The sequence below is a fragment of the Lissotriton helveticus genome, chromosome 2_1 (genome assembly GCF_964261635.1).
Source record: "Lissotriton helveticus chromosome 2_1, aLisHel1.1, whole genome shotgun sequence".
In the NCBI taxonomy this organism is placed as follows: domain Eukaryota; kingdom Metazoa; phylum Chordata; class Amphibia; order Caudata; family Salamandridae; genus Lissotriton; species Lissotriton helveticus.
In genome coordinates this window covers 110,907,018-110,925,014 of record NC_136059.1, presented here as the reverse complement: position 1 = coordinate 110,925,014, position 17,997 = coordinate 110,907,018, and the positions used below count along the sequence as shown (strand labels likewise).

General features: G+C 41.1%; 1 protein-coding gene across 6 annotated transcripts in view; it reads left to right on the top strand.

The window, feature by feature from the left end:
* The window catches only part of LOC144817774 (CD209 antigen-like protein C), a 794,201-nt gene that overhangs the window by 268,606 nt on the left and 507,598 nt on the right, over positions 1 to 17,997 (top strand). For all 6 annotated transcript variants that reach the window (XM_078674574.1, XM_078674576.1, XM_078674579.1 and 3 more), the window contains one exon: positions 17,170 to 17,277. In XM_078674574.1, coding sequence (XP_078530700.1) covers positions 17,170 to 17,277 — 108 coding nt within the window. The remainder of the gene's footprint in view (positions 1 to 17,169; positions 17,278 to 17,997) is intronic.

The following is a 17,997-nucleotide window of genomic DNA, read 5'->3' as shown; positions in this document are numbered from 1 at the left end:
CACATTTGTATTTTACCTGCAAATGTTTTGATGCTTTCAAGTCGTTATTTTCAGCTGTTGATGTTCTTCAAACTGTTATTTTCTGTGTATATCTTTTTGTACCTGTGGAAGTTGAGAAAATGTGTAGAAATATTTTATTACTATTTATGATAATTTGTTCGACGTTTTTTGCTAGTTTAGATTTAGTTACCTATCTATTAATTCTCGATTTTACATTTCTAATATATACTTACTTTTTTATATGTAACTTTTGATGTCCAGGTGTTGTGTAGGTCTTCTGTTTTATTTTTTCATCTGTAGGATGAGTGCTAAAAAAAAAAGATATATTTGATGTATTTTGCTTTAAAATATAGGTGTGAGCTTTGAGAGTTACATTTTTGCTGACTAATAATGTAGTAGTACTTACTTTAGATATGTGTAGGTCTCTTTCTGTTGAAGTCCATCAGTTTTCTTCCAGAAATCCAGCAGAGTTTCGTCTTACTTTACTTAGGAGATGTATACTGCGTTTTTAGTTACTTATTATTTCATTTATATAGTATTAGGTTAATTGTTTCAGAAATAGGATTGGTTGTTTAAATGGATAGTCTGTTTTTATTTGTTGATTTGAATTTTTTTTTCTGTTATGCTAATTGCTTTCCTTATATGGGTGACGCAAATTAACGTTTATTGAATGTGTAAGGATTTATTTTGTATAGGTAATGTTCTAGGTAATGTTATTTTGATATTTGTAAAGTGGAGGAATATATGTAATTAGTTGTAAAAAATGTGTAGAAGGTCGAAACATTGTTTATGTATTATAAAATGTATGTTAGTATTTATTGTGTGTTGTAAATGTTATGAAAATAAATAATATATGTTATCTATTTATATTAACTAAATCTGGTTTTTTATGATCAGTATGACTTAATTATTAAATAATAAAGTCATTTATTTTAGGATCTATTAATGGCGATTTTTTTACAATCGATAAATTTGCTATCTATGTTTGTGTAATCGATATTTTGACTGTTGTTATATAAATATTTAATAATCGGTGTTTTAGAAATCGATAATGTTGTGAGTCGATATTGTTGTAGTCGTTGTTTTTAGTAGTCGATATTGTGTAGTCGATATTTTTGATGTTTGTTGTGTAAGTATAGTAAATCGATAATTTTGTTGTCGATAATTAGTCATCGATATTTTGTCCAGTCGATATTCGGTCTGTCGAGGTTATGTCAGTGATCCTTGGGTTGGATCTGAGGTTGAGAAGATCGGGGCAGGTACGCGCCCCGGAGTGGATGGACAACATGATGGTGGTCTGATTGGTGAGCGGAGACCGCGATCTTTGGCTGGTGTTCATTGATTGGTTGAGGTTGTCGAGGCCAAGAGTGAAGGTTTGGGGGTTGAAGTTATAGTAAATGGTGAAGATCTTGCTGTGGAAGTAGTCTGAGAGGGTGATGCAGTGTACTTGGGACAGGTGTATGAAGTTCTCTGTGGCTGTTGGGTTGGAAATTTTTTGACTATTTTGAAGAGTTCCTTTGTGTGATTGGCTGCAGTAGCGATGCAGGCCATGATGGCTGCTCTCTTGGCATCCTTGATTCACAGGTGATAGTTGATGAGGGTAGCTTTGTGAGCTGCTCTGTCGGACGGGCTCTTAGTGAAGCACCACCGCTTCTCCAGTCGGTAGCAGTTGACCTTGGTGGTTCTGAGCTCTGGCGTGTACCAGTTGCCTTGTTTTGGGGGTTTGTTGTCTTTTGCTGGTCTCAGGGGGGCAACTCTGTCAGCGCATTTGGTGATCCAGGTGAAGAAACAATGAGGTCAAGTGTGTGTCGAGCTTTGTGAGTGGCAAGTTGGGCGAAGCCAAGGTTGTTCTGGATCTCCAGAAGGGTGATGGAGTTGGTGTCATAGGGGTTGTTGATGTGGAAATTGAAATCACTGAAGAGGACATAATGGAGGGAGTTGATGGCTAGAGGGACGATGAGCTTGATGATGGTGTTGCAGAAAGCTGGTCGGGGTTCCAGGGGTGTGTAGGTGAGGGTGCCTCTTATTGTGGTCTTAGCGCTGGTCTGTAGTTGAAACTTGAGTTGTTCCATGAGAGGTGTAGGGTCGTCATTGGTGACGGTGCATCAGATGGTTTCCTTGAAGATGATGCCCTTGTCTTGCTTGTTGCTACAGTCTCAGAGTATCATTCTATAGCCATTGGTGCTGTGGTGATGTTTGGGTTCAAGGAGGGGTTGGGACATGTTTCAATGATGAAGGCAATATCGGGGGAGAGGATGGTGATGGTGTCCCAGTTTTCCATAGTGTGTTTTCAGAGGGAGTAGGAGATGAGCAGGATTCATTGGAGTGGTTCTAGGTTGGACATAGTCATCTGAGCATAAGTGGCACGTGGGCCATTGCGGGCTGTGCAGCTGGAGAAGCAGCAGTGGCAGAAGATAAAGGGTCCTTTAGTTGATCGCAGAGAGGACGTGAAGCAGCTGTTGTTGCAATGTCCAGGGCCAGGAGCTCCTTGGCGGTGTAGTGACAGATGGTGGGTGGACCATGGGTCCTTTTGCTGGGCGCGGTCCAGGTATAAATGGGTGCAGATGGGCTTGCCTTTGGTGCAGGTTTGGCACCCCACTGTGAGCAGCAACTTAGAATCCCCTCTGAGGCCTCCATTAAGTAGGTCCTCTGGGAAGGTGGGGTGCTGGATTGCGGGAGGAGGGAAACGGCGGTAAGGGAGCAGACACAGGCAGAAAAGGCAAAGGTAGAGGGCAGAAAGAAGTTAAAATAGGGGCAGAAGCTTGCAGGAGCCAGTAAAAAATAGAGGCAGTAACAAGCAGAAAAAGGCAAAATCAGAGGCAGAACGATGAGCGGAGAAAGGCAAAAGCAGAGGCAGAATAAGCAGAAAAGGTAAAAAGTAGAAACAGAAACTAGCATAAAAAAGCAAAAGCAGAGACAGGACAAGCATAAAAAGGCAGAAAATAGATCTAGAAATGAGCAGAAAAAAAGGCAAAAGCAGAGACAGAACAAGCGGAGAAAGCAAAAATAGAGGCAGACACTAGCAGAAAAAGGCAAAAGTGGAGGCAGAACGAGCAGAGCAAGGCAAAAGCAGAGGCAGAAAAAGCAGAAAAGGCAAAAAAGGCAAAAAGAAATAAAGGCAGAAATTATCAGGAAAAGGCAAAAGCGAAGACAGAACAAGTGGAGAAAGGCAACAAATAGAGGCGGACAGGAGCAAAAAAAGGTAAAAGCAGTGGTCGAAATAGTGGGCCAAATGAGCTGAGAAAGGTAGAAATAGAGGGCAGTATGAGTAGAAAATGAAGCAGAGAGGTACCTACAGAAGGCAGCAGAGGGTGGTGGACTGCAGATAGGTTGGACAGGAGTCTGTCACAGGGGGAGCTGCCATGAAGACTATACGATGAACACTAGAAGGGGTTTTACAGAAAATTGATTTTTCATTGGATTCTACTGTGTAGAGTGGATCTGAGGCAAAATAGAATATGAATCCTAGCATACTCTATAACAATATAGAGGCATTTCACACTGAGGTAATACATGAATTAATAAGTTCACGTCATGATAAAACTCAAAACAAAGGTAACCTGAGTCAGGCACAAAAGGCTGCATTCAGGGCCAGATGTAGGAAGGCTATTACCGGTCGGTAACGGCCGAAATTAACGAATTTCGGCCGTTACCGACCGATAATAGGCTTTTCTGATGAAGGGGCTGAAAATAAGGATTTGGTAATTTACCGAATCGGTAATTTAAGGAATCGGTAAATTACCGATTTCTTAAATACCGATTCAGTAAATTACCGAATTCCTAATGTAGGGAGCACTTAAATGAGTGCTTATGCCAACTACAAGTTGGTGGTAAATAACGGAAAAAAAACAAAAAGCAATTTTATGCAAATTGCTTCAGTGCCATTTTTCAGACATACATGCCCTAAGGGCATGTATGTCTGCAACATGTGCACCCATGCACAATTGAGGGGTGCAACAGGGTGTCAAAGTGACAACGATTTTTATATAAAACATATTCAATGTATTAAAAATTATTATTACATTTACAAATAGATACTATGATAATAAATCACTACATGTACAAACACAATATTTTCGAATAACAATATTTTCAAAATCGATATTTTTAACAACGATATTTTATACAACACACTAAATCGATATTCTTAACATCGATATTATAAAGAACGATATTCTTGACTATCGACATCTAAAACTCGATATTATCACACAACGATATTTAAAACTCAATATTATGTCTACTTACCCACTTTAGCACTACTGGTCACATTTGGGAGCAGGCTTGGGACACGAGATAAGTGGGATTGGTTACATATTTAAGTTTTAGAAATCATGAACATACATTATGATGAGCATCACATATTTAAAAATTCTGTTAAAACTTTTCATATGTGGCATGGGACCCGGGTTTTACACATGGTGTAATATCTTGCACATGAGGCATCCTGGGAGTTGTCTTTAACTCATCAAATGACTGAGGATCGAATGCTTAGGATTCCATATGGTATAACAAGCTCTTGCCACACTTATATAACCAGGGGTCTCTCATGGCAAATGTATGTGAATTGTTGTTTTGTTACACATTACACTCTACTAATTGTCATCAATGAAATTGATTTCTCTTCTTTCTATGAAATGAACTTATACCCAACCTCTGCTTTTACACTTTCATATTCCTTTGTTATTCAACAACACTGTCTCACTATGCACATAGACCACACATGGCCTGTATGATGTATGGAACTCAAAGTATCCCGAGGACCCTGGTTTCACCTTTTTTTCTGCCCCGCATGCAAAGTTTGTGAGATTGGACTATTTTTTTACTACCGTGGTACACACCCGCCCTCAGAACCATGAAGCAATCATGCCGCAGACTCGAGAGAGCGTGGAGGCAAGACTACTCTCAACAGAGGAAGGCTGACTATAAAGTCGCCATCAAACTGTATAAGAGGGAAATTGCCGCCACTCAATCCCGTTTCTATAATATGAAAATTAACATAGCGGCTAACGCGCCCAAGGAGATTTTTAAAATTGCTAATTCTTTGATATCTCCACCCTCCGAGCGACCATCATCAGACGGCGCACAAACCCGGTGCAATAATCTTGCTACCTTCTTTTCCCAGAAAATCCAGGCAATCTATTCTTCATTCATCACCGGTGATGACAACAATAAATCCATTCCCCTTTCTGTCCCTGTTGCCCCCACCCCCTGCACACTCGAAACACTCCCATTACTTGATTTGGTATCATTAGATAAACTGATCCCTAAAATCACCTCGGGATCCCCTAATGACCACGCTCCCCCTCACGTGCTTACCAAGGTCTTGGACGTTATTCGCCCAGTCATCCTAGACGTTCTGAATGCCTCCATCGCCTCCAACACCGTCCCGCCCCCATGGAAGTGTGCAATGGTAAAAGCTTTGCTGAAAAAAACGATGTTGGACCAGAACAACTTAGCCAACTATCGTCCCATCTCTTTACTCCCATGGATGAGCAAGCTACTTGAGAGGCACGTTAATAACATCTTAGTGGACTTTCTTGAATCCAACTGTCTGCTCCGTTCACAACACGGTACCGAAACCGCTCTTCTGCAGGTGACGGAAGAGGCTAGAACTGTGCTGGACCAGGGAGGGAAAGCCGCCATCATTCTACTCGACCTCAGTGCCGCGTTCGACACGGTCAACCACTCTACTCTTCTCCATCGGTTGAGTGGTTTGGGCGTGTCGGGCGCGGCCCTGAAATGGCTTGCCTCATTCCTGGACGGCAGATTCTTCCAGGTGTTTGAGGGTGAGTCTGTCTCCCCAAAACACCCTTTCAGTTGTGGAGTACCTCAGGGTTCCTCCCTGAGCCCTACTCTTTTCAATGCCTATATGGAGCCCTTGGAGAGGATAGTCCACCCTTTCGGGGTGCGTATCGTCACCTACGCAGGTGACACCCAACTGATGTTCTCACTGGACCACTCCGCGGGATCCTCCTCCACCTTAGGCCCTTGTCTACAGGCTGTTGCCAGATGGATGCAATCCTCATTTCTTAAACTGAATGGGGAGAAAACAGATATAATGCTGCTGGGCAACCCCTCTCCATCTGCCCTAGCTTCCATCTGGCCTCCATCTCTGGGCCCGCCCCCACCTCCCAAACCTCAGATTAAGAGCCTGGGAGTTTGGCTGGATAAAGCACTTGATTTCTCAGTACAGGCCACAAAAACTGCTTCCACCTGCATTGGAATGATGAAGATGCTCCGCAAGGTGCTACCCCTGCTCCCATTCCAGGCCAGGAGGATCATGGTCCAGGCCCTGATCCTCTCCCGCCTGGATTATGGGAATGCCCTGTACATGGGAGCCCCAGCAGCTGTGACCCGTAGACTTCAGGTCACACAGAACTGCGCTGCCCGCCTACTTTCCAATATCCCCCGTTGGCAGTCAGCTAGGAAAGCTCTGAAGGAGCTTCATTGGCTCCCCGTAACAGCCAGAATTCAGTTCAAGGCCATGTGTATTACGCACAAATCTTTCCACCGCACCGGCCCTGCAATTCTTCACACCATAGCTACCCCTTATGCTCCCTCCAGAGCCTTACGTTCCAGCTCCTTGCAACTGGTAACTACCACCAAAATTAACAAAGCTCGCTGGGGCGGCCGCTCATTTTCCCATACTGCGGCCGGGCTCTGGAATTCCCTTCCCCTCTCCCTTTGAGAAATCAACAACCATATTTCCTTTAGAAAAGCTTTAAAAACTCACCTGTTTGTAAAGACGTGTTGATCCCCCTGAGCCTGCACCAGAATTCAGCTTGAAGCGCTACGAGGCCTCCGGGTAGACACGCGCTATACAAGTGCAATTTCATTTCATTCATTTCACATCTGTATTCTTAGCCAAGGCTCAAAATAAAATCCACACCAAGCTTATATCTGACCACAATCCTATAGTATTAGAGCTGGATTTCGACTTAGACGAAAAAAGGGAGCTGCAACAATGGTCATTCGACAGAAAATTATTACTCGACGACGAGTACTGTCTGCACATGGCTAAAATAACCCAGGAATTTTTTGTTATTAATAAAGGCATGGCGTCTCAGGAAATAGTCTGGGATGCTTTCAAAGGGGAAACTCTCAGTTTCTCTAAATTTAAACGTCAAAAGATTTTGGTCAAACATCAACAAGATTTTGAGCAGGTCATTACGGCTGAGTTAAACTTGGCAGAGAAAATACGGCAAGATGCGGATGTAGAGGCAGTACACCTAGCTCAAAGGGATCTCACTATTAAAAGGGCCAGTGCATATGCTAATATTGCCGATCAAATTGCAGAAAAGTTTACTCAGTATAAAGAGGAGGCATATGAGTTTGGCGAGAAAACGGGTAGAGTATTGGCTAAAAGGGCAAGGGAGAAAACGGTCTATAGTGACATCCTGAAAATTAAAGATCTACAGGGGGTCCTCCAAGAGACTAAGGAAGGGGTATTAAAGGCATTCCAGGGTTTTTACCAATTGGTATATAGTGATGATACAGGAGGGAGGGAACTGGATGATTATTTGATGTATGTGATCCCTGCAACTCTTTCAGAAAGCCAGCGAATAGCATTGATGGCCCCACCAGTGTGGGGAGAAATTGAATCAGCAATATTAGGCTTGGCTCAGGGTAAGACTATGGGCCCAGACTGTATCCCCTTGGAATTTTATCGGACTTTCATGAATGCGATGAAAAAGGAATTGATCGAAGTTTGTCACCGAGCCTTTATGGGGAAGGCCCCTTATTCGTGGTCTACTGCTACGATCGTTGTCTTTAAAAAGAAAGGTAAAAAAGATACCTAAATGGGTTCTTATAGAACGATTTCTTTACTGAATTCAGACAGTAAAATGTATTCCAAACTTATGGCCAATAGATTAAATGATCTGATGTCGGGACTAGTCTCGTTGAGACAAGATGATTTTATACAGCGTAGGAACACTACAGATCATATAAGACAGATTATATCGCTGTTGTATTGGGCACAGGAGACGCATTCTCCGGTTGGTGTGGCCCTGTTGGACGCCGAAAAGGCGTTCAACAGGGTCTCATGGAAATTTATGTGGTCTGTTATGGCAAGGAAGCGGTTTCCAACCGAATTCATCAGGGCAATACAGACATTGTACATTCATCCGTCTGCTGTTATTCGAATTTTGGGGAAGACCTCAGTGAAGGTGCTCATTGCAAGGGGGACGAGACAGGAGTGTCCCTGCTCCCCCTTGCTATTCGCATTATATATCGACCCTTTTATTATCTCGTTGGAGAATAATACTGCAATTAAACCAGTGCAGGTAAATAACAGGGATTTTAAAGTCTGCGCGTACGCAGATGATATTGCGGTTCTTACAGCAGATATTGTAACAGCTTTACCAAACATCTTAGAGGCTGTTGAGGCTTTTGGCCGGATCTCAGGCTATAAATTAAATGTTGAAAAAACACAGTTTATACATTCTCAAGCCGGCCGCCCGCAGCAAATCAAGCACGAAAAAGAGGCTACATATTTAGGGATAAAGATTACAGCCAAGGTGGAGGATATTGTTTCTATTAATGTGGACCCAGTAATAGTATCTTCTAATAAGTTATTAGAGAGAATAAATAATTTAAAGCTTTCACTCTTTGGGCGCAGTAATGTACTAAAGATGCTTATTTTTCCTAAGTTTTTATATTTATTTAGGGCTATTCCTTTTGTTATACCTGCCCATTTTTTCTCCTGCATAGAGAGAATGTGTGCTAGATTTCTTTGTGGGTATCATCGGGCCCGGAGGACTTTTAAGAAATGTACGCCACCAAGAGAAAGAGGAGGTTGGGCTATTCCAAATTTTCAGTTTTATCATTGGGTAGCTATTTTACAGCATATGGGTGTGTTAATTCTACCAGAGGACCCAACTGAGGATTTTTCCGCCCCATCTATCAACGAAATGCTTATGGGTGCTGAGGCTAAGCAATGCTTAAATAGAATTGTGGAGCCAAGTTATTATAAAAAAACTAGATTTAAGACTATATATACTGCTTATGGAGGGCAATAAAGAGGAGGCTCGGAATTGGCCTTAATCTAAACTTCTATACACCTCTTCAAAAATGCTCCATTCTTCCAGAGATTTTTAATGATCAGGTTATGATGAGGTGGCATGATTTGGGGATTCATAAGCTTGGGGATTTATTTTCGGGGGGCCAGTTTGTTTCTTTTGAGTATTTAAGGAAGAAATATAAATTGCAGCGTACCGATTTTTTTAAATTTCTTCAGGTACGTAGCTATTGCGAAGGGAAACTTTCAAAGAATTCAATTATATTAGGGAAAATTGCGGTTATTGAAGCAGTTAAAGAGGGATACAAAATGGGGCCTCTATATCAAATATTCTTGGAAAAGGTAGAATATGATTTAATGACTCGGAGAGTTAAATGGCAAAATAAATTGAATATCGAACGAGTCGATTTGGAGAGAAGCATAGAATTGGCATCTAATGTATTGTTGAACGGCTCTCTGATTAGTCAACATTTTATGTCAGTTTTCGAATTATATTATACGCCAAGTAAACTAGCAAAATGGAATACTGGGCGGGGGACAAATTGCAATCGATGCGGTTTATTTGCAGCTGACGCTGCTCACATGTTTTTCCTTTGTCCTAAGCTGGCCCAGTTTATTGTCGATGTAGAGTTTTATTTAATGAACAGTTTGGGCATTCAAATAAAACTAATGACACCTTTGGTTATCTTTGGATGTGATGATAATACGTCTCAAATGGGCTCAATAGCAGAGGAAGGCTTTATTTTTATTTGCATGTCTGTGTTTAGATCTTGTATCACGTCCCAGTGGCTTGATGCTGATCCTCCAAATTTTATTAAGTGGCAAACCAAATTACTCTCTATGTATCATTTAGAAACAGCTCTTCATAAGTTGAAGGGTATTAGGAAGAAAATAGCTGGATATAAATTGTGGTCCCCTCTTACTAACTGGATGAATTCTGAATGAAAGTCTTAATCCCAAGTGTCTTTTTTTTGTATAATATGTATTTTCTCTGTATTACTTTGTACTTATCTGCAAGGGGGGTGGTTCTGAGAAATGGGCTGTATCTAGCAGCCTATTTATAAAATGTTTCAAATGAACTGGAAGGGGTTTGTGAAGGAACAAGTATGTATTCATGCTGTCTGTTTGCTGTCTGGAAACTCAAAAAAAAAATTTACAAAAAATAGACCACACATCATGCAATTCATATTTTGTGGGTTTGAGTCCATGTGAATAGGAAATAGCAAATGACACAAATAAACATTGAAATATTGAATATACGTTGATGAAAGTTAGATTAACTTAGATATCAGGAATACCAACAAGTGTTTCCTTCTAGTATTACTTTACAGTTGACACAGTATCTCATTATGGGATCACTGGAGAATGTGTAACTCTTCTTTGTTTATTACATCATATGGCAAGGTATATAAATGTATTAAAATTAGTACCATCCTGTGGATAAACATATTGATTTATGTTGTGTATCATACGTAATGATTTACACTTAATTTTATGATTTGTTTCATCAGTTCTTACATGTCTATGACTATTTCAGTGTCTTTTCTATGGTGTATGGGCCTATCTTTTAACCGGACAAATGCTTTGTGAAAGCTCAAAAAAGCTGTTGCTTTTCACAATAAATATGGTGGATCTCGTTTGGAGTGCTGCATCCTGCTTTCTTTTCAAGAAACTTTGATTATATATTGAGGCAGTTGCTACAAACAAACTACCACAGGCCCCGGTGCAATTAGGTGGATATGATCGAGGATGTGTAGGACATCCAAATATTTTGGCATTACAGTCATTTATAACAAACACGCAATTTTCACATTATTTATATATTTTTTTACAATTATAACATATTTAAAGGAACAATTGGTATTTATATTTTATATAATGTTCTGGTAATTAATTTTTTTCAACTTACATTTTAAAAAACAATGTAACATGGCATTCATTACTTTGTAAACATTATTCAATATTTTTATTACATTCATTCCTTTGCAATGCACGTGCTTTTGGGATGTTTCTGTAGTCTACAGTTGCAGTTTACCATTGCTGCTCTCTGATTTAGTTAAGACTATTTTACACTTACCTTGTAATGTAGTGTAGTTCCTATTACCCTAATAGGATCTGCGCATTGGTATAACAAACACTATAGGCTTGGCGTATGACTGAGTCAGTATGCCCCTATCGCGTAGGCTAAACTTGTTTACTGTGTACTAGCTAGCTCACAAGCCACTAGAAACTTCTTAAAGACAAGAAGGGAATAGCTTCTGGCAACCACATAACATGAAAACCCTGATTACTCAGGATTGTGGAAACAATATACTACTTTTCACTTAGTCACTCATCCCAGAGAAGTACATAGAAGACACAGTTGGGTGTGTTTACAATCATATTTATTGCACAGTCACTCTTCCAGTACAGGTGATATGTGCTGCGACAACTGTTGGACGGTAACAGAGAAATATGGTCAGCAGGGCAGAAAATAAAAATGCATTGTACAGTTATACCATTTTGCAATAGTAATATACACATAGATGAATACAGAATGCATAAGATGAAGCCTATACTCTTACAATGCCTAACTAGATGTACCTAGCATGTGTGTAGGTCTTAGAGAGCCAAGAATCCCCCTAGGATTTAGTCTAACCCCATTACCTTAGTAGGACTTCGTCCTGATCTCGAGCTGGCCACCTGGGAGGGGTGGATGGACCTCTGCCAGCTGGAGCTTTGGCATGAACCAGTTGCAGCATCTCAGGTCAGAGTGTCGGCATGGAAGCCTTGGTCGCCTCTGGCTAATCTACAGAGGAACGGTGTATTTATAACCTAGGTGCCTGACCACTGGACATAGGTTAGCCACTGTTGGACATTGAGATGACGTAATTAGGATGGACCATCTTCTGCTAAGGAGCAGGTGTGGAAGGCGGTGTAGAGCCCATTCTTGGTACAGCGAAGATGTCAGTGAACCCCTCCTTCTGCACCTGAGCACACGTCCGATAAGGGACAGCCTTCATTGCTCTTTTTTGTGAAGGGAGGGCAGCTAATGTAAATGAAAGGGCCTTTAGTGGGTGAAATGGCATGCCTGTCTTTGTGGCGTGAAGGATTTGTGCCTTTTTTTTGTTTTATATCGCGCAAACTAGACCCGAGACATCGGGTATCAGAGCGCTTTACATGAGTACCAGTTTCGTTACATGAGGACACGTTCATTATTTTAGGCATGGGCAGATTAGGTGATTTGCCCACAATCACAGGATGTTGAGCATGGTTGCTGAGACTCGAACCTGGTTCCCTAGCTTCGAGGTCGACCGTTCTAGCCATAAGGCTACATCCTCTCCCCAAAACCTCTGAAGAGATATGATGGTGCACACCAATGTTAGGGCCTCAATACAATACAAAATAGTAAGGGTTATTCTTGGGGTCAGGGGCGTTGAGTTGGTTGACCGAATTGAGAGTTAGGTAGGCTAATGTGTGCTAGTGAATGCTATTTCAGTGTGTGATTGTTAGTTTAGTATATGTTAGTTAGTTGAGGGTAGTGCAGTAGGTTTTGTTGTAAAATGCACAATTTATATATATTTTATAAGCGCTGTTAGTTTCTTATCATTGTTTTAATGTTCTTCTATTGTGGTGTGTCTCATATCAGGATTATAAGTGTTGTTCGGGTGGGTTTGAACGTTTTTACTTTGAAAGAGATTTTTTCCATTGGCTGACTTTATTTTCAATCTGGATTCATTTTATTTATTTTCAAGTAAATATACTTGATTGTTTTGTAGCCAACTTTTTTTTTACTTTGTGTTAATTGCCTGATGTGCTGCTGTGTCTCAGCCGGCTGCTTCCAAGTGGAACACCCCTCTACTGTAACTCTAGAATGTAGAGTGCTTAGTCCCTGTTGCCAAGTGCTCAGAGTAAGTTGCTGTTGGGTGCCCTGTGGATAGGACGTTGCTGTACCTGTAGCAGAATAAACAAGTTAATCTCCAGCATCACTCTGCTTCCTGTACTTCTTTACATACTTCTTTCTTGATGTTTTAGTTTTCCTGTAGACTTTTGTGGAGATTATGGCTTTTTAGGATTATTAGAGTCACATTGGGTGTTCTATTTTTGTCTGGGTTTTTTTAGGCTCTTTTTTATAGATAAGTGTTTAGGAATGTGTGTTTGCAAAGAACTCATAAGTGTTATATCATTTTATTTATTTAAGTTATTGGGTGGGCTAAGGTAATTTGTTGATATTATGTATATTGGTTTATTATGTATATGTATGATTTGTTGTGTAGAATATGTATTATAACAATTATGAGTAAAAATGTTTGCCTTTATAATTATTTATTTATTGAAATTGGCATTTTAAAGTTGATTTAATGATAGTTAGAAATAAGTATTAATACATGTTGAGTGTCCTTTTTACAGGGAGATTAAACATTGCTGTTTAGTGTGGGGCTTTTAAAGTAAGGTTCTTGTGATTGGATCTAGAAATGGTAGGCCTTGGTTTTTAGCAAAGAGTTTTACTTAACATGCTGGGAGTTCATGCATTTCTTTAGTTTAATAGACATGTTTGGCTTGAGTTATGTTAGGGAATGTTCCTTTCTTAATTCCAGGTATCTTTAGTTTTTTAAGTATTTCTATGAATTAGTAGAATCCTGAGAAAATCTATTTGTATATATATGTATATAATGATAACTCTAACCACTAGTATATGTAGTAGACCTTTGTACTCACTACCATTCCTATGTGATTCTTAGAGTTTATCCATTTGTATCTCTTCCTTGAGTGACTTTACAACTTGTACATTTGCAATTTTCTCTGTTTGTATCTCTTCCTTGTGTGACTTTACAACTTGGACATTTGCAATTTTTTTCTGTTTGTATCTTTTATGTATATATTTACAACAAGGGGTGGTGATGGACAGAGTCTCTGAATTAAGCAGAGTACTCTCACCCAGTCAAGAGATCAGGGCTAGATCCAACACCGTTTTTTAGCTCATTGCACCATCCCAGTTTCAGAACCTGGCTGTATGCAAATTAGTCTGTCCCTGGCCCAGTGCATCATGGGAACAGGGCAGACCAGACTACAAAAGCCAATTCTTACACTGGGAAGGAAACAAGCTTCCGGGGACCAGTTTCTGCCATTTCAGGCGTCTTCGGCCCGGCTTGCTTGAATCCTGATGGTGCAATGAGCAAGGGACTCACATCTGAGTATACCCTTCCACGCTTAGGGTGGACAAAATTATTTACAACAAGGGGTGGTGATGGACAGAGTCTCTGAATTAAGCAGAGTACTCTCACCCAGTCAAGAGATCAGGGCTAGATCCAACACCGTTTTTTAGCTCATTGCACCATCCCAGTTTCAGAACCTGGCTGTATGGAAAATAGTCTGTCCCTGGCCCAGTGCATCATGGGAACAGGGCAGACCAGACTACAAAAGCCAATTCTTACACTGGAAAGGAAACAAGCTTCCGGGGACCGGTTTCTGCCATTTCAGGCGTCTTCGGCCCGGCTTGCTTGAATCCTGATGGTGCAATGAGCAAGGGACTCACATCTGAGTATACCCTTCCACGCTTGGGGTGGACAAAATTATTTACAACAAGGGGTGGTGATGGACAGAGTCTCTGAATTAAGCAGAGTACTCTCACCCAGTCAAGAGATCAGGGCTAGATCCAACACCGTTTTTTAGCTCATTGCACCATCCCAGTTTCAGAACCTGGCTGTATGCAAATTAGTCTGTCCCTGGCCCAGTGCATCATGGGAACAGGGCAGACCAGACTACAAAAGCCAATTCTTACACTGGGAAGGAAACAAGCTTCCGGGGACCGGTTTCTGCCATTTCAGGCGTCTTCGGCCCGGCTTGCTTGAATCCTGATGGTGCAATGAGCAAGGGACTCACATCTGAGTATACCCTTCCACGCTTGGGGTGGACAAAATTATTTACAACAAGGGGTGGTGATGGACAGAGTCTCTGAATTAAGCAGAGTACTCTCACCCAGTCAAGAGATCAGGGCTAGATCCAACACCGTTTTTTAGCTCATTGCACCATCCCAGTTTCAGAACCTGGCTGTATGCAAATTAGTCTGTCCCTGGCCCAGTGCATCATGGGAACAGGGCAGACCAGACTACAATTAATTATTTTGGCCACCACAAGTGTGGAAGGGTATGCTCAGACATGAGTCCCTGGCTCACTGCACCATCAGGATTCAAGCAAGCCGGGCCGATGACGGCTGTAATGCCAGAAACCGGTCCCCGGAAGCTTGTTTCCTTTCCAGTGAAGAATTGGCTTGGTAGTTTGGTCTGCCCTGTTCCCATGATGCACTGGGCCAGGGACAGACTAATTTGCATATAGCCAGGTTCTGAACTGGGATGGTGCAGTGAGCTAAAAAACGGTGATGGATCAAGCCCTGATCTGTTGACTGGGTAGGAGTGTTCTGATTAACTCAGATACTCTGTCCATCACCACCCCCTTTTTGTAATTATTTTGTATCTTTTATGTAACTCATGTAATCCTAAGTCCTTATGTATCGCAACTGGTTCTTATGTAAAGCGCTCTGACACCTTCGGGTAATGTTCGCGCTATATAAAATGGCATTAAATAAATAAATAAACAAATAAATGTAGATGGCATCTTCCGGAGTTCCTTGGGAGGAAATGTCCCACCTCTCGATGCATTATTTGCATTAGCTTCTTGGGGTATGGTGATTTATTAGACATTCCACTATGGAATGTAATACTAGGGTTGGTGTAGAAAAATGCCATTTTTGTATGGTTACCACCACATTTGTTCTCCAAAGCAGATGGTTATGACTCTGATACTGCACTAAAGCCTGCTATCCAGGCCCCAGTGCCAGTGCCAGTGCTCTACCCCTAAATATGATGCATGTGAATTGGTAACCCCAATAGGTAGAGACTTAACCCCCTTTGGTACCCAGGGCATGGGTGTTAAAGTAGTCACCACGTCTTGAAGTACATATTGTGCCACCCTGAGTGACCAAAGTGAACAGATGACAGCAAGACTGAAATCACAGATTTCACGAGCAGTGCAAACTGCTTAAACTGAACTTTGCCATCACTATGAGCACTATTTTTAATATATGTCAGTCACCCCTAAAGGTACCCTTCCTAAGCCCAGAAGGCTGGGTCCATCATAATAGAGGCGTGGACATATGAGTGCAAGCTATTATATGTCCCTATAGTAGCCTCCTTCCAGGAGAACGATTGTACAAATACACAACAGGTCTCGCTGCATAGAAGTCGATTATCATGGCGTTGTGAATACAAACAAACCGATTTGAACTTTGTTCTAAAAATTCATAACATGGTCATTTGAGACATTTGAATTTGATATTATATAAATATCTTGAGGAATACTTGTTTATTGTGAACTCACAGAAATGAAGGGCAATTAGCACATGAATTACAACGTGTAATGGCAATGGTATTTGTAGAGGCCCTGATGAAACAAAACATAAAACACGTGTTGGCCAGTTTCAAATCAAGAAAATAATTAAAAATCCTTTTTGGAAGAAAGTTGCAAGCCGGGCAAGTAAACAAATTGTATAGTCACCGCCAGAATGCTAGTCACACCCCTAGGGTGGTATACCTGGCCTGTACAGCCAAGGCCATTTCTGTCATTTTTAGAATTGAGGCTTCTTGGTAGAAAAGATGCTGCGCTCCACAGGAGATTGTCACCTCAGGGGCAGATTAGTCGCTAGGACTAGTAGCTCATTGGCTAGCAGCACCCATGCCCCTAACACATTTCCAATTATTATTCATGAGAAATTTGAAGACCTTCCTCTTCAGCAAAGACTTCAGTGGTTGGTTAATACCCTAGTACAATGCAGACTTTATGTTGTTTGTCTTATTTAAGCTTTTCAGCAACTGGTTTCTTGATGTTGTTGACTGGTATTCTAATAACCTGGGTTAAGTGTGTTTTTTATAAAGGCAGTTGCTAAAAAAATCTAAAAAGCAAGGAGAGTTTGCTGCATACTGAGATTGCTCTTAGGTTTTCATGAAACTGCTCCCTCATTTGCTTGCTCTGCATATCTAAGCACATTCATTTCTGAAAATGGAAAAATTATGCAGTTCTTATTTGAAACTGACATTTCTTTAACTTCTAAAGCTCAGCCTGGCACATACTCTCACACTTGATCATTAATACCAAGAATATATGGCATTTAGATTTTCAGGCAAAGAACTACCTGTCGGATGTCAAACAGGAGACCACGGAACTGATTGTCGCCCTCCACAAGAACACTTCTACTCTCATGTCGAAGCCAGACACCAAGGGTGAGTGGTGGGCTTTCATGTCATATGCTCATGGTACTGTGTTGTAATGTATTGATGTACTGTGGTGGAAGCTTAGCAGCAGAGAAAAAAGACAATAAAGGCTCACTGAGGAAGACGCGGTGCCCATGATATGCAGTTCTCGCTGCTCATCTTCTTAAAAAAAATATTCAGACTATTCAAGACTAGAAATTGAAGAGGACTCTTTTTCTAAATCTAACTTTGATCATGGAAGGTCACGTGTCCTTTGTAATATGCCATAACCATAGACTGTAATTCAACCTATTCCTTCTTTACAATTTCAAACACAAGTGGCGATGTGCCTTGTATTTATTTGGTTCAGCATTGCAAACATTTGTTTTAAATGTTGCCTAATGGATTAGATCCAGTCAAGAAATTATATTGATACATTTATGTGGCAGCAATGGTCAAAATAACTGTTGTTCACTATAAATCTGTAGAAACTTTATTCCTCCACACTTATGGTTCCCACGCCTTGTGATGAGCATGGGAAACAACTGGGTTTTCAACAGCGGAGCCTACAAAGGCTCCATCGTCAGAAACCCTCTTCCTCAGACTCACCCTCCAAATGGTTGACAGACTAAGATATACCCAAGATATCCTTGGTATGTGTTTCTTCTGTTTCCAACCTGAACTACAGGTGTGAAGATTGTGAACAGAAAACATTAACAGTGGCTCCCATACTCTGGGAGTAAACTGCAA